The sequence below is a fragment of the Mus caroli genome, unplaced genomic scaffold (assembly GCF_978045245.1).
Source record: "Mus caroli unplaced genomic scaffold, Mus_caroli_1 scaffold_2, whole genome shotgun sequence".
NCBI lineage: Eukaryota > Metazoa > Chordata > Mammalia > Rodentia > Muridae > Mus > Mus caroli.
This window is the reverse complement of record NW_028227257.1, coordinates 143,812,409-143,836,416: the sequence shown is the minus strand read 5'-3', so window position 1 is coordinate 143,836,416 and position 24,008 is coordinate 143,812,409. Positions and strand designations below refer to the sequence as shown.

At 38.5% G+C, this 24,008-nt stretch overlaps 1 protein-coding gene across 1 annotated transcript; it reads right to left on the bottom strand.

Moving 5' to 3' along the window:
• Nucleotides 1-11,298: 11,298 nt before the first annotated feature.
• Nucleotides 11,299-17,826, bottom strand: Or1b1 (olfactory receptor family 1 subfamily B member 1). Its single transcript, XM_085834970.1, has 3 exons — nucleotides 17,671-17,826; nucleotides 12,600-12,679; nucleotides 11,299-12,274 (listed from the first exon to the last, which is right to left on the bottom strand). Exon 3 carries the CDS (start codon nucleotides 12,256-12,258, stop codon nucleotides 11,305-11,307), a length of 954 nt encoding a protein of 317 aa, XP_085691096.1. The 5' UTR covers nucleotides 12,259-12,274; nucleotides 12,600-12,679; nucleotides 17,671-17,826; the 3' UTR covers nucleotides 11,299-11,304.
• Between the last annotated feature and the right edge of the window lie 6,182 nt (nucleotides 17,827-24,008).

The following is a 24,008-nucleotide window of genomic DNA, read 5'->3' as shown; positions in this document are numbered from 1 at the left end:
AATAATGTAATTAATTTCAAAGGAATCACTCTAAATAACATTCCTAGAATTTAGAACATTTTGTCTTCCTCCTACCCACTTCATATCGTTCCCACAGCTCTAAGTTGATTTGATTTCTGTTGTAATAAACTGCTCTAATGCACACAAATAGCTGCTAAAGTTACAAGAAAAGTGACAGCCAGACATCTCATGTCTTGCTGAGACAACCACAGACCTATGCTGGAGCTATCTTATTAGAAAGACTACATGTCAATCTTACAGAACTTTTACCTAACAGAAATACATTGTACCAATTAATACACTATGTTGAAATATAGGGATAAAAGACAAATCAAGAATAGAAAATTATCAAAGAAAGTAACACTGTTCCTTCCACAAATAAATTTCAATATATTAGGGGATGGAGAAAGGATAAATATGGAAGAAAAAGTTGAATATTATTGTAAGGAACTAACGTCAGCTAGTGAAACTTACAGAGATCCTGATTTTTAACTGTTAAAAAATTCTTCCCTAGCCACCCCCCACATCCAATTGAGGGCTAATATCCAAAATATATAAAGAACTCAAGAAGCTAACCACCAAAAAAACAAACAAACAAACAAACAAACAAACAACACAATCAAAAATGGACTGTAGAACTAAACAGAGAATTCACAACAAAGGTATCTCAAATGGCTGAGGAGCACTTAAACAAATGTTCAAAGTTCTTAATAATCAGGAAAAATGACCCTGAGATTCCACTTTACACCAATCAGAATGGCTAAGATCAAAATCTCATTTGACAGCACATGTTGTTGACGATGTAGAGAAAGGGAACACTTCTCCACTGTTAGTGGAATTGCAAATTGGTACAACCACTCTGGAAATCAATCCTTACTACCACAAAGTGGCTCTGAATGATGTCATCGTCATTAGTATATGCCTTTATACATTTGTCTCTTTCAGAAAGTGTACAGAAATGACCATAAGGGACCATAATGTGGATTTCTGGATTGCATTGTCAGTAAGTGGCTTTTTTTTAAAGAATAATAGCATTTTTCTTTATTCTTTATATAATGAAATATGTCTACTACCTGCTTCTCCTTCCAATTATCCCTATGTCTCACTCAACACTCCAGCTCCTATCTTGATGTATTTCACTTTTTTATAATCCTCTAATTCCAGTGAATACTGCCCAAGTGTACATCATTGTGCTGGCACCCACTGGTGTATAGAAATCCTACTAGTGACCTCATCTTTAAACAAAACTCTCCCAGCAACTACTAATGGCCACTCAGTTGATTTAGCCCATCTATGCTAAATGTTTGCTGGGTTGATCTTACACAGGTCTTCCATAGTATCTCTAGCTTTTGCGAGTTTATAAGTACAATAACTTCCCCATGTCTAAAAGACAGCATTTTACAGAACTTTTTATGATTTTCTGCTCTTAAATTCTTTCTTTCTTCTTCTGCTTCTTCTTATTATTATTCTGTGATATTACCTGAATCATGAGGGTGTATATATATATGTCCTGTTTATAGTTGAGCACATTCAATTATGATGAATATGTAATTTTGGTGTAGGGGATTGATAGACAAAAAAAATATGTGAATATGTAAGAAGAAAGCATCTATAGGAATGCTACAGTTTCTGCTTAATTTTACTGCATGCTGAAATCAATCCTAAAGTATTTTAGTTTAAAATAAATAACTACGCACATAAATAAAAACTGAATACAGGGGACAAAAAGAACATGATGAACTAAACAATATAGGACTAGTTACTCAAAGGCATGTTTCTAGTTTTTAGTGAAATACAAAATTCCATAAAAATTTGAAACATGGATTAATTAAGTAAATGTAAAATCATAACTTAAATATTAGGACAAAATAGAGCAATATTTGATACATAAAAAGTATGTGAGGAAATATAAAATATGATCACATGCTGTCTGCCACCCCACTTCTGGTGGTAATTTGAAATATTAAATATATTCTTTATAATTACAAAAAGAGTACAACATTATAGAAGTAAATGAATAGTAGCATACAACTCAGTGTTCACAGTATAAACTAGAAGGTTACTTCAGGATCTAAAGTTTTTAGTATTAAGTTAATTAGACACTGTCTCCACCAACTATAGCTACTATAACAAATTATCACTGACCAGTTATCATCAACTGACCAATTTATGTTTTCTTAAACAACATAAATTTATTTCTAACAGTTCTAGAAGACAGTATCAATATCAAGGTGCTGGCAATAGTATATTGAGGACCCATGTGTTGATTGCAGATGGTTTATTTTCAATGTATTCTCACATGGCAGAAAGCAGAAGGGTAGTCAAGCATTTTCTGCCTTTAGGCCTAATCATGAAAGTTTTAAGTTTACAACCTACTTAGCTTCCTAAGTTTTCACCTCCTAATACCATCACTTAAGGGCCAAGGATTTTAATATATAAATCTTAGGGTGACACTTCAGTCTATCACAGAGGATATTTTCTGAAGTAAAGGCCATCCAGTGACCAGTCCAACTTGGAATCCATACTATGCACAGGAACCAAGCCATAACACTATTATTGATGTCATATTGTGCTTGCAGACAGAAGCCTAGCTTAGCTGTCCTCTGAGAAGCTCTATCAGCAGCTGACTGAGACAGATGCAGATACTTACAGCCAACCATTTGATTGAGGTCAGGGACCCCTATGGAAAAGTTAAGGGAAGGATTTAAGTGGTTGAAGGGGATCACAACTTCATAATTGAACAACAGTATCAAATAACCCAGACTCCCAGAGACTAAGCCACCAACCAAAGAGCATGTATGGGTTGGTCCTTGATCCCTGGCACATGTGTAGCAGAGGAATGCCTTGTTTGGGCTTGGTGGGAGATCAAATAAAATACACTAGAATTATGGCACTGAGTATGCAATATGCTGGCCTGTAGCATTATTACCAAGTAGAAGCATTATAACCAAATAGAAGATATTATACATGAGTGTCACCTAATATCTTTGGAACACAAGACTAAGGGATTTTGTCAGAAGCCAAGGAATAAAAGATCGAAGAATAAGAAGAATGGAGAAGGAATGGTGTAAGAGGAAATTTCCCAGTATTCAGGGGCAGGATTCAAGAGAAAATGTGCAATTTTGTGGGAGATTAAAAGAATAACTTTTAATTAATGCTCTACAAATTTTCAAGTAAAACAATATTATTGCTGTTAATGAATCCTGAGGAATACATACATGTTTTGTGACCAGATGATATTGAAAATATTTCATAAATATATAATAGTCTTTTCAGTTATCAAGCAATAAAGTCCAATTTCAAAAATATGTCAATGTACTAGAAAAAAATCACACCAATGTTACATCTTAATAGCTTACAATGCGCTCATGTACATTGTGGTTGATTCATAATAAGGAAGGTAGAACACCAAGTCTCAGGGATGTAAAAATTTCAAATGAACTGACAATAAGGAAATGATAGAATTATTCAGGGCTGAATACAGGCTTGAAGACTCAAAATCCAAAAGCTGTGGGGGCATTGTGCTGGTTTGCACAACACACTTTATTGGATTAACATTGTGACTATGGTGCATATTGGAGCTCAGAGATTCTGTTAATAATTTGCATGGGATGTGATTATGTTCTAGACTGAGATGCAGTTTAAGAAAAATAAGGACTGAGTTTCATTTGGAAAGGCAATACAATATGCAAGTGAACAGGGGATTCTCAGACTAACAACAACTGCCTTTCGGCAGCCACTTATTCTCTGTGTACTTCATATGGGGAGAGAGGTGTGTAATAAAATCTATCAACCAGGCATGATGGTTCATGCCTGTAACCTCAACCCTGAGAAGACTGAGCCAGGCAGAGTTGCAGGTGTTCAAGGATAGCCTGGCCTGCAAAGACCTTTTCTAAAAGACTAAAATAAATATTACTATCAACTGTGTCAAAAGGTTTGGGAATGAATGACTGGGTTGGTATAGGAAAAAACTAAAAGCAATAACTGAAAATACTGAGTACTGCATGTGTTAGCCATTACTACTACTCAGATGGAAGAAACTTGTGGAAGGATTTTTAGGAAAAATTCAGTAAATGTCAAAGCACATAAGGTCAAGACCAATAGTCTCAACCAAAGCTACATAATAGAATCATTTGGAAAATCTTTACTTCATGCCAATTGAATACAACTCTAGGTTTGGGGACCAGGCAATATAATCTTTTGTTTGTTGAAAGTAAATATGAATCCTACTTTATTACCTTCAAAAACAGTTCCAAGTCAAGGATTTGTAGAACAAAACCAAGAAAAAGTGACTGTAGTTTGGGCGAGGATCAGGTTAGGCAGGAAGACTAGCAACAATTCCTTTCTCATTTTCTCCATCTGAATCTCTAAATGATATTTCTGATGCCTCATCCTCTCTTCCCCCCCCCCTCTCTCTCTCTCTCTCTCTCTCCCTCTGTGTGTGTGTGTGTGTGTGTGTGTGTGTGTGTGTGTGTGTGTGTTGGGGGTGTACATATGTGTGTGTCCATGTTTACATGACAGAACAGGTGCATGCACAAACTTGAAACCCAAGTTTGATGTCAGAGGCCTACTTTTCCAACTTACTCTGTCCCATGGGCTGGCAACATAATAAGACTCGTCACATGACTGTGATACAGAGTAAACCAGAAAGCAACAGCACCGACAAAAAGAGGGGAAACAATGTCACGTATTAGAACCTTACATGCGGGGTTGGAGAGATGGCTTAGTGGTTAAGAACATTGACTGCTCCTCCGAAGGTCCTGAGTTCAAATCCCAGCAACAAGATGATGGCTCACAACCATACATAATGAGATCTGACTCTGTCTTCCAGAGTGTCTGAAGACAGCTACAGTGTACTTACATATATAAAAATCTTAAAAGAAGAAGAATCTTACATGCTTCCAGTCTCCATCTGACCCCAGACCTAAGGGTGACACACAGCCCTCTATAATCAAATCCCACCCAGAAAGACCTGTTCTCCCAGGATTGCTCTCATTCCTAAACCACATATGAGATCACTATATTTGCACCAACAACTGTCCAAAGAGGGACCCACCAGGAGCACACAGGGGACAGGATCTTTCCAGTCTCCATCTGCACCCTGGAGCTAAGGCACTCTATACCCAAATTCCTCCTGGAAAGAGCTGGTCTCCCCAGGAGTGCTGACACACCTAAGATCACAGGCCCACATAAGGGACAAGCTCTAGTCACAGACAGCAAGATCAACTAACATTATAGATGGCAGGAGGCAAGCACAAAAACCTAAGCAACAGAAACCAAGGCCTCCAGGAAGAAACTGGACAGAGCATAGACTAGCAACTTGAGAGCACACCTGAAAGCTCTAGAACAAAAATGAGCAAATACACCCAAGATAAGTAGACAGCAGAAAGTAATCAACTCAGAGCTGAAACCAACCACATAAAACAAAGAGAACTATGCAAAGAATCAACAAAACCAGAAGCTGGTTCTTTGAGAAAATCAACAAGATAGGTAAACCCTTAGCCAGGCTAACCAAAGGGCACAGAAACAGTATCCATATTAAAAAAAAAAATCAGAAGTGAAAAGGGAGACATAACAACAGAAACTGAGGAAATCCCAAAAATCATCAGATCCTAATAAAAAAAAAGACTATATTCAACAAAACTGGAATATCTGGATGAAATGGACAATTTTCTAGACAGATACCAGGTACCAAAGTTAAATGAGCGTCAAATAAGTCATCTAAAGAGTCCCATAATTCCCATAGAAATAGAAGCAGTCATTAGAAGTATCTCAACCAAAAAATGTACAAGACCAGATAGGTTTAGTGCAGAATTCTATAAGACCTTGAAAGAAGACCTAATACCAGTACCCTTCAAACTATTCCACAAAGTAGAAACAGAAGGAACACTACCCAATTAATTCTATGAACCCACAATTATGTTTATATGTAAACCACACAAAGACCCAACAAAGAAAGAGAACTTCAGACCAATTCCCTTATGAAGATTGATGCAAAAAATACTCAATAATATTATCACAAACCTAATCCAAGAACACATCAAAATGATCATTCAACACAATCAAGTAGTATTCATCCCAGGGATGCAGAGATGGTTCAATATAAGGAAAATACATCAATATAATCACTACATAAACAAACTCAAAGGAAAAAAAAGCACACGTGGTCATCTCATTAGATGCTAAAAAAGCATTTGACAAAATTCAAAACCCCTTCATAGTAAAAGTCTTGGAAAGATCAGAAATTCAAGGCCCATACCTAAACATAGTAAAAGCAATATACAGAAAAACAGTAGCCAACATCAATCTAAGTGGAGAGAAACTTGAAGCAGTCCCACTAAAATCAGGAAGTAGACAAGGCTGACCACTCTCTCCCTACTATTCAATATAGTACTTGAAGTCCTAGCTAGAGCAATTAGACAACAAAAGGAGGTCAAAGGGATACAAATTGGAAAAAAAGAAGTCAAAATATAACTATTTGCAGATGATATGATAGTATATTTAAATGACCCCAAAAATTCCACCAGAAAACTCCTAAACCTGATAAACAACTTCATCAAAGTGGATGGATATAAAATTAACTCAAACAAATCAGTAGTCTTCCTCTACTCAAAGGATAAACAGGCTGAGAAAGAAATTGTGGAATCAACATCCTTCACAATAGTCACAGGTAATATAAAATACCTTGGTGTGACACTAACCAAGCAAGTGAAAGATCTGTATGTCAAGAACTTAAAGTCCTGAATAAAGGAATTGAAGATCTCAGAAGATGGAAAAATCTCATATGCTCATCATGAATTGGCAGGATTAATAGAGTAAAAATGGCCATCTTGCTAAAAGCAACCTACAGATTTAATGCAATCCCCATCAAAATTCCAAATCAATTCTTCATAGAGTTAGAAAGAGAAATTCTCAAATTTATTTGGAATTACCAATAACCCAAGATAGTGAAAACTACTCAACAATTAAAAAAAAAATCATCATCCCAGACCTCAAGCTGTACTACAGAGCAATGGTGTTAGAAACGGCATGATATTGGTACAGTGACAGGCAGATAGACTAATGGAATAGAATTGAAGACCCAGAAATGAACCCACACAACTATGGTCACTTGATATTTCACAATGGAGCTAACCCCCCCCCCCCGCCCAGTGCAAAACAGACAACATTTTGAACAAATGGTGCTGGTTCAACTAGCAGCATGTAGAAGAATGCACATTGATCCATTCTTATCTCCTTGTATAAAGCTCAAGTTCAAGTGCATCAAGGACCTCCACTTAAAACTAGATACACTGGAACTAATAGAACAGAAAGTGGGGAATGGGGACGGGAAATTTTCCTGAACAGAACACTGACAGCTTATGCTCTAAGTTCAAGAATTGACAAATGGGACCTCATAAAATGGAAAAGCTTCTGAAAGGCAAAGGACACTGTCAAAAGGACAAAACAGCAACCAACAGATTGGGAAAAGATCTTTACTAACCCTATACTCTATACAGGCCTAATATCCAGCATATACAAAGAATTCAAGAAGTTAGAATACACAGAACCAAATAACCCTATTGAAAAGTGGGGAACAAGATACAAGATACAATTTGCAAAACACATGAAACTCAAGAAGAACGAACATGAAAGTGTGGACACTTTGCTCCTTCTTAGAATTGGGAACAAAAAACCCATGGAAGGACTTACAGAGACAAAGATTGGAGCTGAGATGAAAGGATGGACCATCTAGAGACTGCCATACCCAGGGATCCATCCCAAAGTCAGCCCCCAAACGCTGACACCATTGCACACACTAGCAAGATGTTGCTGAAAAGGACCCTGATATAGCTGTCTCTTGCGAGGCTATGCCAGGGCCTAGCAAACACATAAGTAGATGCTCACAGTCAGCTATTGGATGGATCACAGGGCCCCCAATGGAGGAGCTAGAGAAAGTACCCAAGGAGCTAAAGGGGTCTACAACCCTATAGGTGGAACAACAATATGAACTAATCAATACCCCCTGGAGCTCGTGTCTCTAGCTGCATATGTATCAGAAGATGACCTAGACTGCCAGCAGTGAAAAGAGAGGCCCATTGGTTTTGCAAACTTTATATGCCTCAGTAGAGGGGAAGGCCAGGGCCAAGAAGTGGGAGTGGGGGGAGGGAAGTGGGAGGGAGGGCTTGGGGGACTTATGGGGTAGCATTGGAAATGTAAATGAAGAAAATACCTAATTAATTAAAAAAAGAAAAATGGGGAACATAGTTAAACAAATAATTCTCAGCTGAGGAGTCTCAAATGACTGAGAAGCACCTAAAGAAATGTTCAACATCCTTAGTCATCAGTGAAATGCAAATCAAAGCAACCCTGAGATTCCACCTCACACCAGTCAGAATGGCTGAGATAAAAAGACATAGGTGACAGAAGATTCTGGCAAGGATGTGGAGAAAGAGGAACACAACTCAATTGTTGGTGGGATTGCAAGTTGGTAAAATTACTCTGGAAATCAATCTGGCAGTTCCTCAGAAAATTAGACATAGTATTATCTGAAGACCCAGCTATACCACTCCTTATCATATACCCAAATATGGTCAAACATATAACAAGGACACATGCTCCACTATGTTCATTGCAGCCTTATTTATAATAACCAAAAGCTGGAAACAACCCAGATGTCCCTCAACAGAGGAATGGATACAGAAAATGTGGTTCATTTACACAATGGAGTTCTACTCAGCTATTAAAAACAATGACTTCATTAAATTCTTAGGCAAATGGATGAAACTAGAAAATATCATCCTGGGTGAGATAACCCAGTCACAAAAGAACATACATGATATGCACTCACTGATAAGTTGGTATTAGCACAAAAGCTCTGAATACCCAAGATACAGTTCACAGACCATATGAAGCTCAAGAAGAATAAAAACCAAAATATGAATGCTTCAGTCCTACTTAGAAGGGGGAACAAAATATTCACAGGAGTTAGAGGGTGAGAGGGACTTGGGAGGAAGAGAGGTGGGTGAGGGAGAAAAAAGGGGGCATGATCAGGTATGAGAGGAGATGGGAATGATATACAGAGGTTCAGAAATTTGAACAGAAGTGTGTAGCAATCTGGGATGGGGAACTGAGGGTAGCCACCAGCAAATCCCAGATGCCAGGAAAGCAAGAGGATCCCAGAACCAAAAAGGGATGAGATTAGTTGAAATGCCCATCAAAGGGGAGGGAGAATCTGTAAAAACCACATCCAGAGGTTAGGCATAGCCCCAAGTTGGGGGATGGGGCCACCCACTCATCTCTAATTTCTTAACTCAGAAGGGCTCTTGTCTAAAATAAATACTGGGACAAAGTATGGAGCAGAGGCTGGAGGAAAGGCCATCCAAAGAATTCCCCACCTGGGGATCGAGCCCATATACAGGTACCAAACCCAGATACTACTGCAGATGCTAAGAAGTGCTTGCTGATAGGAGCCTGATATAGCTGAGAGGCTTTGCCAGAGCCTGACAAATACAAAGGCAGATGCTTGCAGCGAACCATTGGACTTAGCATGGGGTCCCCAATGGAGGAAGAGGTTTGTAACCCCATAGGAAAAACAACAGTATCAACCAAACAAACCCCCCAGAGCTCCCAGGGACTAGACCACAAACCATAGAGTACACATGGAGGGGCCCTTGGCTCTAGCCGCATACATAGCAGAGGATGGCACTGTCTGGCATCAGTAGGAGAAGACCTTGGTTCTGTGAAGGCTCAGTTCTCCAGTGTAGAGGAATGCCAGGGCAGTGAGGTTCGAGTGAGTGGGTGGGAGGAGGAGCATCCTCATAGAAGCAGGAGGACGGGGGATGGGAAAGGGGGGTTCTAGAGGGGAAACTGGGAAAGGGGATAACATAACATTTGAAATGTAAATACATAAAATATCCAATAAAAATGAAGAAAAGAACCTTACAATATTGGTGCTTATGTAAATAAGTAGAGCATATATAATTAAACTATTGTGAGGACCTATTTACCTAGATTGTTCTTGAAAGGTGATAGTAACTTAGAAGACTTGAAAATCCATGATATTTTGATAGTGTACAAGTTCTCTGACAAAATGAGGTAATATAGTCAGTTGATAAATACTCAAAGTGAAAGAACAATGATGAAGAGACGTTTGTGTGCCTTGACAGTGCCATTTCATGAGAACTAAAGATATAAATAAAGTGGTTTCTCCCAACATAGTGTGTGAAAAATTGCTGAAAGTAGATGAATATTTGAGTCATGAGAAGATATCTCATAAGTAAATAGAAGAAATTTAGAAATCAAACTTGAATTGCAAAGATCTGGGACTTGACAATGTGTCCTGAGATGGATAAGGTACCTACAAAAGAGTATACAAGTCAGAAAACTCAGTAAGTCGGGAAAACAGAGATGAAGCCTTGCTTGAGCAGTGATCATGCACTTGCCTAAGATAATTCTACCTCTTTAGGTGTGTCTAAGTTTTTTCTCATAAATTAAAAGTTTAAGTGTCCTGTGACTACTCAGTAAAGCTGAAAGGCTAACATTGGTGCATGAATTTGGAATATAACTATCAACACAAACATGTAACTGTATTAAAAGGTGCCAAAGCTTTTGCCAGTTTCTAGCTACAAGAAAACTAAGACAAATTATGTTTCTTCATTATTGAGAGTTAGGGAATTTTCTACAATGAAGTAGTTAGGTTATATTATTCTTGTCTATATTTTGTTTATAAAATAAATATTGAACATAATTTAAGATATATAAAGTGGAAATTAAGTAGATGTTCATATTAAAGTGACCCATGGACACTGAGGCAGACATAGAATAGCAGAATCATATCATTCTACACTCATTACTGGGCATTTGCTTGTTCATTAACTAGAATAAGTAGTGGATTTGCCAATTCATCATTGTCTGTGTGCACCTATACATGCTCTATGAAAACATGGCACATTAAGTGACACTATGAGTAATTCTATTGTGCTTGACTTGACTTGTGTTTTCAAAATCTTATGTTGTCAAAATATTATCTTCATATTCCTTAAAAACCCTGAATCAAAACAACCCAGGTGTGATGACTGAGATATTTTATATATATATATGGTGAAGACCTATGAAGGAGATGTGAGTAAAGGAAGTCTTGTCATATTTGAGGTCTAATGTAGAATGTTCATAGCTCTATCATAACACACTATTGACATGAGCCAATTTAGGAGCAGCTTCAGTTCGGTAAGCTATTGCTTCCTCTCATCCTCCCTAAAATGAGACATGATCAAAATCAGCCCAAGCCCGTTCTCTTCTACCTAATATCTAAATTCAATCTACTCAGGAGTCCACTCTCCCCTGTCTCAGTAGTCTGTGGAGGGCACCTTTCACATCCTTATTGCGGAGACTATAAACAAATGGGTTAGCCAATGGGGTAATAGCAGTGTACATTACTGAAGCCACCATGTCTTGATTCCGGGAGCTCTGTGAGGGAGGCTGGAAATAGACCCAAATGATTGTGCCATACAGGAAGCCAACCATGGTGAGGTGGGATCCACAGGTAGAGACTGCTCTGCGGCGACCAGCAGCTGAAGGCAATCGTAAGATGGTGATCCCAATTCGGGCATAGGAAAGTACAATAAGGGAACAAGGGCCCAACATGAGAAAGCCACCCTCCAAGAATATAGCCAGCTCATTGGAATGTGTGTCAGAGCAAGAGGCTCGCAGGAGTGGTCGGTGATCACAAAAGAAGTGAGGAAGTTTAACATTGCCCCCAGCATCTCCAGCCCAACACAGTGGCAGGATGAGTCCCACATGCAGCATGGTGTGTACTATGGATACCACCCAGCTCAAGGCCAGTAACCGGGCACAGATTTGTCGATTCATCACCAAAGCATAGTGCAGAGGGTCACAGATGGCCACATAGCGATCCAGAGCCATGACAGCAATGACAAGTGTATCTGTGACCCCAAATGCATAAAAGAAAAAGAACTGAGTCAAACAGCGGGCAGCAGGAATGGCTGGAGAATCAGATGCCAGATGAACCAACAGCTGGGGCAGGGTGACTGTGGATAGTCCCAAGTCTATCATGGAGAGGCCACGCAAGAGATAATACATAGGTGAGTGGAGCCTGGAGTCCCAGGAGATGAGCAGTATCAAAGTCACATTCCCCAATATGGTGGTCAGATAAATAAATAGGAACAATAAAAAGAGGAAAGTGTGGGGCACACCAGCCCTTGAGAACCCAAGGAGCAAGAAGATTGGAGAATGTGAAGCATTCTGGGCACAGCTCATGATAAGCAACAGTTGACTGAAACAGATGTTAGGTCAAAACCTAAGTTAGAGGTCAAAGGTTAAGGATCAGATCATTTCTACCTAATTCAATGATGTCATTTAAGGTCCTTAAATACTTGGTTTCAATTCTATATATACTTTTTCCTCTAAGTAAATTTCTTACTTTTTATAGCTATTTCTCCCCTTATGTCTATTTTTCTAACCCATTCTAGAAGCTCATTCCATCTAATTTATATACCTATAAGTCTTTATAGGCTCCTACAATGAGAAAACCTTCATTCTCCTATTTTCATGTGAACTGATTTATCTCCTACCAATGGCAGTCATTATGAGATAATTACCTGTATCTACTGCTTTCAACTCTTTGTGCTCCATCCGCACCTTATCTCATTGTCAACTTCATAATTTCTTCTTTCTGTGCCTGTAGAGAGAATCTTTAAGAAACATAACATATAAAGAAATGATTCCTTCCAACTAGCTAGCTTTTTAGAATGAAATTTTTTGAATTGTCTTGAGATTACCTAGTTTCACTCTCTCTCTTTTTTTCCTGGTATCTTAGTTTTGCAACTATTAGCCTGGTGTATAAACCAACACCTGAAGGAATTCCTCAGTGATGAAGTTTAACATTGCTCCCAGCATCTCCAGCCCAACACTGTGGCAGAATGAGTCCCACAAGCAGCATAGTGTGTACTATGGATACCACCCAGCTCAAGGCCAGTAACCAGGCACAGATTTGTCGATTCATCACCAAAGCATAGTGCAGAGGGTCACAGATGGCCACATAGCGATCCAGAGCCATGACAGCAATGACAAGTGTATCTGTGACTCCAAATGCATAAAAGAAAAAGAACTGAGTCAACAGCATAGCCATTCTGATAGATCTTCCACAGTGACTCCAGAGTAACCTTTAGGCACATGACTCCATGATGAAATAGACAGGAGCTTCAGAATCAAATCCAAGCAATCTAATCTCTCACACAACTTTCATTATCAGTTTTCATTCGCTCTTTCCATATTGTGTCTACCCAGCACACATTTTAGCCTCATCTGTGAGCTTCATGACTTCTCACACCTTATTTATCTTTCTAGTTCATTGTCTCTCCCTCTCATCTCTCTCTGTCTCTCTTCTTCCTTCCCCCTCCCTTCTTCTCTCTCTGTTCAGAAACTAATTTGGAGGAAATATTGTGATGATCATTTTCATATACTTTTTTATTTACATTTCAAATATTATCCCATTTCCTAGTTTTGCCTCCAAAAATCCCCTATCTCATCCCCCTCCCCCTACTCCCCAACCCACCCACTCCCATTCCTGGTCCTGGCATTCCCCTATACTGGGGCATAGAGCCTTCACAGGACCAAGGGCATCTCCTCCCATTGATAACTGACTAGGCAGTCCTCTGATTCATATATAGCTAGAGCCACAAGTTCCACCATGTGTTTTCTTCGATTGGTGATATAGTTCCAAGGAACTCTGAGGGTACTGGTTAGTTCATATTGATGTTCCTCCTATGGGGCTTCAGACCCCTCAGCTCTCTGGGTATTTTATCTGACTCCTTCATTGGGGACTTCGTGCTCCATTTAATGCAAATAAAATACAAGGGTCTATAATAGTTGATGACAATGAATATAAATCTTGAGTAATAACATTCCATGTGGTTTAGAGTATAAGATATTTGACCTGTGTAGTGCAGGAAATAGATACTACCAAATGAATTCCAGACATTCCATAGGCTAAACTTTCAATGGTGGTTGTACACAACCAACATTTAGTGCAGATAGATATCAATATACACTTAGTTCTATGTGCTATGAATATCAATACTTGATTTGAGAAAACACATGGAAACTTTAGCCTCTCGGCTTTTACTACATGTGTTGGAAAACATTTCCCCTTCAGTTGTGGATCTGTGCCATACATAGAGTGGCTAATACTAATCTATAAAATATATTTATTCCATAGACTAAACAATTAAAAAGAAAAACATATTCTGATGGGTAAACACATTGGAAAGCCTCAGAGAGTAAATGTATCACTTCTCAGGAATTTGCAGACTTTAAACTGCACAAAAAGCCCATAAGTGAAATCTACCAAAGTTTTCAAATCTGGAAATATACCCCAAATCTATTCATTATAAATCAGATAATAGTGAACAAATGACAGAATTAATCCCTTGTTATAAATTATGTTTAACATCTTCAAAAACAAAAAGTGGAAAATAATCATTATAAGCATGGAGGGGGTGGGAAGATAGGGAAATGAGGTGTCAAAGGAAGGGTGCACCAAGATGATGATTGTATAAAAAAAGCTATATGAAAACCTCTATCTTGCAACTCAAGTAAAAGATGTAACTTAAGGAGATAGCAGAGCATATTGATATAAATTAGCATGGCATCAATACTGAGGGTGAAAAGTTTAAGTGAGGGTGGGGGCAAGGGAATGGTAGGAAGAAGGAAGTAGCGGGCAAATTGACTAAAACTAAGAATGTACATAGACGTCTTGAAAATCCACTAATGTGCAAGTTATAAACAATATAGTTTTTAAAAGTAGTTTAAGCAGAGATACCCTACATATATGAACAATGTTATACCCAAAAGGCATTGTATATTAAATGAAAATATCAGTATCAAGCATGGGATAACTTCCTATGAGTTGCTGGTCAAGAAGACCCAAGAAACACACAAAACAAATAGGCTATTGTTATATTCTTGATTGTCCATCCTAACTAGATGATAAGACTATTACCAAAAACATGACAGAAAAATCAGGCATAAATGTATCTGAAAATTCTATCTGCTGGCTAGCTTTCATAATGCTACAGGATTATCCCTTTTGTCTTATATTCACTTCCTTTTCCAGTCCCTTTAACTAGAGCCTCCACAAAAGCAACCTACCATAGTATGCCCATCCTAAATCCTCACAGATTAACTTACTGCTGAGTAATAATAAGTCAGAAGTCCACATACCTGGGCAAACCAACTGTTACAGCAAAGGGCTGAGGGCTTGTGCCCTTTATTATGGAAAGTGAAATGTGCAGGGAAGCTGAGAATTTTATATAGTAGAGAGTTAGAAATTCAGGAACCAAGAAGGATAAAGGGAATTGGAGAGCAGATTTTAGAGGTTAGTCACATGAAAATCAAGAATAGAGTTATTATCAAGTAGTTTTTCACACAGTACAACTTTTATTTTACATGGTGCTTGAAAAATGGAATCCATGCTTCTCAAATTCTTAAGAGGAATGAGAAAAGAAAAATGAAGAGTTTGGAGAGATCATTTTTAAATAATATTTTTAAGAATTCCATATCTCAGCCGGGCGTGGTGGCGCATGCCTTTAATCCCAGAGGCAGGCGGATTTCTGAGTTCGAGGCCAGCCTGGTATACAAAGTGAGTGCCAGGACAGCCAGGGCTACACAGAGAAACCCTGTCTTAAAAAAAAAAAAAAAGAATTCCATATCTCTAAATGAAAATGAGATTTTAGAGAAGTACTTTGACTATCTGAAATTTTATATGGATGCCCAGAAATAGTTTTTACTAAATTAGTATAACAGGAAGTCACATACCATGGAAACTACTCACTTACTTATCCATTCACCTATTGATTGATTCATCTATAATAATGGATTGCTAACTTGTGATAAGACACAAAGACAACTCAACAAAAAAAGCCACAGAGAAGCCATGGCATGAAAAGAATAGGGAATAAATATTGGATTAAAATACTATAATGTGTAATATAAATATGAGCAAAGGGACAGTGGGTCTTACTTGTAGCTGGTCTTATTTAAGTCTTGGATGGAGTTATGGAGGGACTAAAGTCATAGAAAGATTGCTAAGAAGGTAATAAAATCCCAAGACCTGACATACCAAAACACTTCCAAATGAAAATAAAATAGCCATTTCTTTTATTGAGACAGCAGCTGGCATTCCAAGTGGATGATGTATGGATGTTACAGAGTGAGTGTCTGTAACATTAGATGTAACTTAGTGGGTGTGCATGTGTACCTGTTTGTGTTCACAGGAGAAATGCTTTTGGCAAATGATAAACTTTTTTTAAAATAATGGTATATTCTCTTAAACTTTCTTCTAAAATCCCATACTTCTAGAAAGCTTATGTGAGATTTCTATTTGAGAAATGACTAAAAGGCATCTAAGTGTCAGCAACAGACATAACAGAATGAAGAGAAGAACTAATGAGAATAGATAACAAAGAAAGGAATATAGTAAATGAGAATAGAAATGAGAGATGTAAAGAGAGTGCAGACTGGATAGACACATTAAAGAAAGATAAGACCTCATAGTATCAGAGAAGGACAAGGGAACAATGACATGTTAATCGAAACATTGTATTGTAATATCAAAAATTAAAGAAATAATTTAAAACTTTCAAAATGATACAAACCTTCAGTAAATAGTAGAAATAAGTTCAAGGAATCTATTGTACAACATTAATTAATTATTATTGTAATCTATTATACAAAAATAATTAATTTTTATTAACTAAATTAATAATAATGTATAACATTCTTAAAAGTAATTTGAGGGGATGGGGGTGTTGCAGAGGGGAAACTGGGAAGGGGATATTTGAAATGTAAATAAATAAAATAACCAATAAAAATAATTTAAGGTGTATCTAGTGTTTTTATTAGAAAATAAGCATTTGAAATAATGTTTTTATTAATTCACCTGATTAAACCATGTTATGATGCTTGCAAACACCAGGTTGAATATAACCACACAGAAATTGTATTTTTTAATTTAAGAGTTTTTTAATAAATAAAATAAGAGGACAAGATTTTGAAATAATGAGAGGCAAAAATAGAATTAGGGTTAAGGCTGATCAGATGGCTCAGTGATTAAGAGCACTGACTGCTCTTCCAGAGGTCCTGAGTTCAATTTCCAGCATCCACATGGTGGGACACAACCATCTGTAATGGGATTCGATGCCCTCTTCTGTTGTGTCTGAAGACAGCAACAGTGAACTCATAATACATAAAATAAATAAATCTTTAAAAAAAAAGAATTAAGGTTGAGAACTTAAAGAAAATTACTAGGGTAAAAAATAATAATGATGATTTTGAGGGAACCGGAAGGACATGTGCACATGTCTAAGTCACAGACTAGAAATGTGGATAGGAGAGGGAAAAAAATGAGAGAAGGCTCACAAAGGGTGTAGATGAAGGAGAAGAGAGAGCAATAATAATAAATGAGACAAGATGGATATAAAAACAAGGAAAGTTGTCCAGTGGAGTAAAGATGACCAAGAGAGAGAAGAAATAGGCATGAGAACATAAAACGGAGAAGATGGTGTTAAACATGAATGGATACAGTGCAACAAACAGGCTATTGGTAAAAGATGAGAGCCAGTAGGATAAATGTGATGAAGTACAAAGGTTACCTCCTCATAGCACATTCACCTGATAAGGAAGGCATTTTTCTGACTGTGGACTCTGAGCATTAGTCCTCTGGTTGGCTGTTGGGATCTGTCCATTGTGCTGAAGGCAGGTCTGTATTAGAGCGGAGGGTCAGGGCTAGTGAGACCAGGTGAGATTTAGCAATTGTGTAGTCCAAAGGATCTTCTCCCTAGTGATATTAAAGGATGTCTGATACAATGTTTGCCAACCCATAAGTTAAGACTGACATGCTCTCAGGGGAGGGCTAAAAGAACCTCTAGTCTTTCCTAATGATGCTATGCCACTGACTCTGATAGGTTAGAGGAGACTATTCAATTTCCAGAAATATACCATGTATAATTACCTTAATAAATAATACAATTATCACCTTTCTGACTTCTTGTGCCAGACATGTAATGCAAGAGTTCAAAGTAGTTTTGGATCTAAATAAAATTATTAATCTGGAATATAGCACCCAAAAGCTCTGTGATGTTAATGATTAGTTAACATCTCAAATCTAGCCTTGTACAAAGTGTGTAAACAATACCTAGTATTTATGAATATGCTATGAAGACTATACTATTATATACTGAGCATGTATGTAGAGACTGGCACATAGTAAAAGGCTCAAACAATAGTAATGTGAGCTTCTTGTTCTACTGCTGCTACAGTTATTAGAAATATTATCTAACCAGGTGTGGTTATGGTTTGTGGTGTATGTTTTGGTTCCTATATCTAAGACTATGCTTCTAGATGAAAGCACCTATAGTAACTTCACCTCTGTAACAAGTGTTGAATCCAGTTCCTGGTACAAAGCAATCCCTCAAGAGTGGTAGCTAACCTGCCAGTGAGGAATAATTCTTCATTAATCATAATACCCTGACAGAAGGAAAGGCCCTATCTTTCTAATCATGCTCCAACACATTTTTACCAATAATAAATATTTAAAAGATGAGTGGTATTTTAATCTTTATTTCCTATGCTTTCTTCCATCTCTGTGCTAGGCTGAACTGAATATCTACAATTTTCATTAAAAGAAACACATTTATCATTAATGCTTTGATAATATTAAAATAGATCTCTAAATATTTATAAGAGGATCTCCTAGAATTATAATTGGGACAAAATAAACACTATATTCAAGAAACTAAATCATAGAAGCAGGTATTCAGATATATATACCATCTTCCCTGGCAGCAAAAACTGTGTTTATAACTCTGGTAACAGTTGTTTGTAATTCCAGTTAATAAAATTACAATGTAAACATTCATATACCTTATTTACCATGGCAACTGAAACAAAAAAACCATAAAAATGAGTTCACGAAATGTTAATTCTAAGGAACACTAAATACCATTAAATCAGACCTGAAACAAGCATGAAATAATTATCTAAAACCCTTCATAATATGAATGGTGAACACTTTAAGTTTGAAACTTAACTTTCAGAATTGAAATTTTCATAATATAGCTTTGAAATGATAAAATGATTTAGTCCTGCAAATTAACTAGTTAATTTCTGTTTTCTAAACCACTCACTTATTCAAAAAGAAAAAAATTTGGCCTGCTCCATGGCTCCATGGCCCCTAGATGGCTGGAAGAGAGACACCAAAGCACCAAATAGCACAATCCTGAGGTACCTTGGCAGCCAGAATAAAGACACCCAAGTACCCTGCCCTGCACCCCCATGGACCTGGGGCAGCTAGAAGAAAGACACCTAAGCACCCACCCTACCCCCAAGGCATGCAACACTAATAATGAGCAAATATGTGATAGAGAGAAGGGAAAGATGAATTACTTGGTGAAGAAATGGGAGAGAAAGTGAATCCAAATGGGAAGATGTGAAACTAATGACTCTATGGTGCTGATAAGAGGGCAGATATGAGGAGTCTGGGCCACCACCTGAGGCCATGGTTACATCTAAACCCAGGTTGCTGCCAAAGGCTATTTCTGAATCCATGGCCTTACCACAACCAGAGTCTGTGGATCATGGGCTCATATTACCACCTGTGGTCAGTTATCTAGGGTGGTGTTTGAGACCATTCTGATGGATGGAGTGAGTGGAGCAAACTGAACTGTGCTGCCCACCTGCGACCCTGGTGACATCAGAGCCCATGCTGCTGCAGGAGCCATGTCCATGGTCCTATTGCATCCAGGGTCTATGTTGATGTCTGAGGCCTGTGTGATCACCAAAGGTCATGAAGATATTCCTGATCTAAGTAGTAGCCTGAGGCCATTTAATGTCTGAGAATATCTCAAGCTGGCCCTGCCCTTCAGTGGACATCACACTGCTGAGAGTTAGCCCCACTCATCACTTGGGTAGCATGGGAGAATTGGCTCTAGTGGTACTGGTGCAGGAGGGCTGACTCTGCCCCTTGCTGGCTGTGACACTTGGGAGACTGGCCTGCACCATGCCTGGGAAGCACAGCAGAGCTGGTCCTGGTGGCACAGGCACAAAAGAGCTGATAGGCTAACCAACTTAGCTTCTACCCAGGCTCAGATTCACTGATTCAGTGCTCTGGGTTGCCTCATGCCAACAACCACTCCATCTACTAACTGCTGGAAAATGTGATGTGGCCAATTTTGCAGATCCAGGCTGTGGGATCTCCATTACACTGGGCAGCAAACAGGATATTTGAGAGGGATCGAGGTGAGGATCTAGTGTTTATGGTGTAGAAGACAAAGACCTTGAACTAAACCAAAGAGTCATTGCAGTAAGTGTTTTCAAGTGGAGAGGGGTGTGTTGTGTGATGTCTTGGCACACCACAGCTTCCACAGCAACATGATTGGTTGGTTGGTTGGTTTTTGTTTTGGTTTTAGTTTTTTTCTTTTGAAGGGAAAGTTGCATGGGTGGAGAACAGATAATGAAGGGTTGGAGAGATGAGTGGGATTGAGGTGCATGATATGAAATTCACAAAGAATATATAAAAAGAATTTTTAAAAAGAAAAATATGTTCCCGTGTAGAGCTCAATTAAAAAAAAATTAGGATGGGCTTATACCCAGAAGATGCTCCAACATGTAATGAGGACACATGCTCCACTATGCTCATAGCAGCCTTATTTATAATAGCCAGAAGCTGGAAAGAATCCAGATGTCCCTCAATAGAGGAATGGATACAGAAAATGTGGTACATTTACACAATGGAGTACTCAGCCATTAAAAACAATGAATTTATAAAATTCATAGGCATACGGATGGATCTGGAGTATATCATCCTGAGTAACCCAGTCACAAAAGAACACAGATGATATGCACTCACTGATAAGTGGATATTAACCCAGAAGCCCAAAGCCCAGAAGCCCAGAAGCTCAAAACACCCAAGATACAATTCACAAGCCACATGAAACTCAAGAAGAAGGAAGACCATAGTATGGATACTTATATCCATCTTAGAAGGGGGGAACAAAACACCCATGGAAGGAGTTACAGAGACAAACTGGGGAGTAGGGACTGAAGAAATGACCATCTAGAGACTGACTCACCTGGAGATCCATCCCATTTACAATCACCAAACCCAGACACTATGTGGATGCCAACAATTGCTTGCAGGCAGGAGCCTGGTATAGAAATCTCCTGAGAGGTTCTGCCAGTGCCTCACAAATACAGAGGTGGATGCTCACAGCCATCCATTGGACTGAACACAGGATCCCCAATGAAGGAGCTAGAGAAAGGACCCAAGAAGCTGAATGGGTTTGCAGCCCCATAGGAGGAACAACAATATGAACTAGCCAGTACTCCAGAGCTCCCAGGGACTAAACCACCAACCAAAGAGCACACATGGTGGGACTCATGGCTCCAGCTGCATATTCAACAGGGGATGGCCTAGTCAGACATCAATGGGAGGAGAAGCCCTTTGTCCTATGAAGGCTGTATGCCCAGTTTGGGGGAATGCCAGGGCCAGGAATCAGGAGAGGGTGAGTTGGTGAGCAGGGAGAGGGGAGAGGGGGGAGGGTGCTTTTTTGGAGAGGAAACCAGGAAAGGGGATAACATTTGAAATGTAAATAAAGAAAATATCCAATAAAAATATTTTAAAAATAAATAGGGAATGAAACATTAAAACTTTTATTTTTGTGAGTTTATTTTTATAAATTACAAAATACATGTGTGTTTTGATCATATTAGCATCCCTTCCCTAAATCCTCCCAGACCCACACCTCTACTTTCCCATACAACGTTGAAGAGCACGGGCTGCTCTTCCAGAGTTCCTGAGTTCAATTACCAACAACCACATGATGGTTCACAACCATCTGCAAATGCTCTCTTCTGGTGTGTCTGAAGAAAGAGACAGTGTATTCATATACATTAAATAAATAGGTATAGATAGATAGATAGATAGATAGATAGATAGATAGATAGATAGATAGATAGATAGATAGACAGACAGACAGATAGATAGATATGAAAGAAAAGATCCAATGTGTGTTGCCCATATATCTTGGGTATATGGCCATCTATCCACCAGAATGGAGTTGCTCTACTAGAAACTATTATCTTAAATGAAACTCTTACTCTCCCAGCAGCTACCAATTGCCAACAGCTCTGCCTTCTCTTCTCCAAAGATTCCAGGACTCTGGGTGGAGGGAGTGTGATTCGGATGTCCCATTAAAGACTAAGCATTCCACAGTCTCTTCTGCTCTACACCTTGACCACTTATGAGTCTTGGTGTTAATCACCAGCTACTGAAGGACAGAAGCTTCTCTAATGAGGTTTGAGAAATGCACTAATCACTGATCATAACAATATTTTTTATCTCAAACATTCAACTTTACCAATAACGACTTAGGAGTCAGATGCTGGAGTGAAAGCCTGCCAGCTTAGAGAAGCAGAGAAAGCAACCACCTGACCTTCCTCCTCAGCGGATGTTGCAAAAGGAAAAGCAACCTCTCCTCCATACTGTCTCCAAAGCTCTTCAAACTGAATGTCCCTCCATTTGACTTCCTCTGTGTCTCTTTTGCTATCCTCCTGACTTCCTCTTACTCTCTATGGTTTATTCCTATGTTCACCCCCTGTCAATCGGTTGCTTGCTCCACCTCTTGACCTATGGTTGGCTTTATTTAATCCTGTTTACAATAAACAGAAAGCTCTTGGATTAAAGGTGTGTGTTAGGGCTGAACTGCATCACACCTAGAAACAGGTTTCTCCAGTAAACCACATAATCACAGGGTTCACAGTGTGAGCAAATATCCTGCAACATAACAATAAATCCTTTAAGTCAGTTTAATACTATGTACATTTAGCAGAATAGTGACACCAGGTTCTCCCCTAGAGCCTATCTATCTATCTTTGTCTAACCACAGATTCTTGACCCTGATACTGGTGCCAAGCATTGGTTTCATCTTGTAGAGCAGGCCTTAAATCCAGACAGAAAGTGGTTGGTTACTCACATAGCAGTGTTGCACCAGTGGGCATGTCTTGCAAGGCAGACATTATTGTAACTCACTGTGTTCACAGTAGGGTAAATTGATAATTACTTTTCTTCAGTAGCATGTATAGCAACTTCCAGCACTTCAAAAACTAGACAGCAGGGATGAAGCTTCCAGGTCAATACCATCTTGATTTTTCTCTATTCTATGATTTAATTGTGTGATATCTTCAAAGGTAGGTCTTAGATCAAAGTTCTGATGGTACCCAGGAACATTGGCAATAGTCTGTAATGTCAGGGGGCTTATTGGACCGCAGTAACCACTGATTTTAAACAGGCAACCCATTTCTGGCACTGAAGTTTTTATTTCTTAGGCTGTAGGTTCTAGTGAAGGCATTGTCACACCATTATAGGGTAAACTTATTTTTACAACCATCATCTCTAACATTTCATTTGAGTCACAAATTGGATGGCAAATTCTGTATTGAAATTAGAAGTATTTCTTCACATGATTGGGATTGGAATGCATTATATGAAATTCACAAAGAATCGAGGGGGGGGGCAGAGGCAGAGACAGAGAGAAAGAGAAATGAAGTAAGAAAGGGCTTATTCTACATAACCAGAAATGTCTCCTTGATCATGGATGTGAGCTACTAGGGAGGACTTCAGTCCATGTTTTAAAAAAAATGTGAGAGAGAACAATTGATCCTTTTTTTTCTCCCAACTTTCCCTCCCCTCCTTCTGTTTTTTCTACTTTTTTTGCTCTATTGAAAAATTGAAATTGTATAAATCTCAAATTAGAAAAATTTTATAGATGTTAAATTTAAAAGTTACTCTATTAAAAAGGTCTGTTATAAAAGTGTTTCTAAATTTAGATATAAATTTTGTTATCTAATGCAGAGCCATGAATGTGGGGGGAAAGAGGGGAGTGGGAGAGAACCTGCGTCCCGCAAGAGTTCCAGTGCTCTGGGCAGGCGGACATGGGAGGACTGCGCACGCT

Excerpts from the sequence above, each read along its gene's own strand:
- Or1b1 (XM_085834970.1), bottom strand. The coding sequence starts at position 12,258 with ATGAGCTGTGCCCAGAATGCTTCACATTCTCCAATCTTCTTGCTCCTT.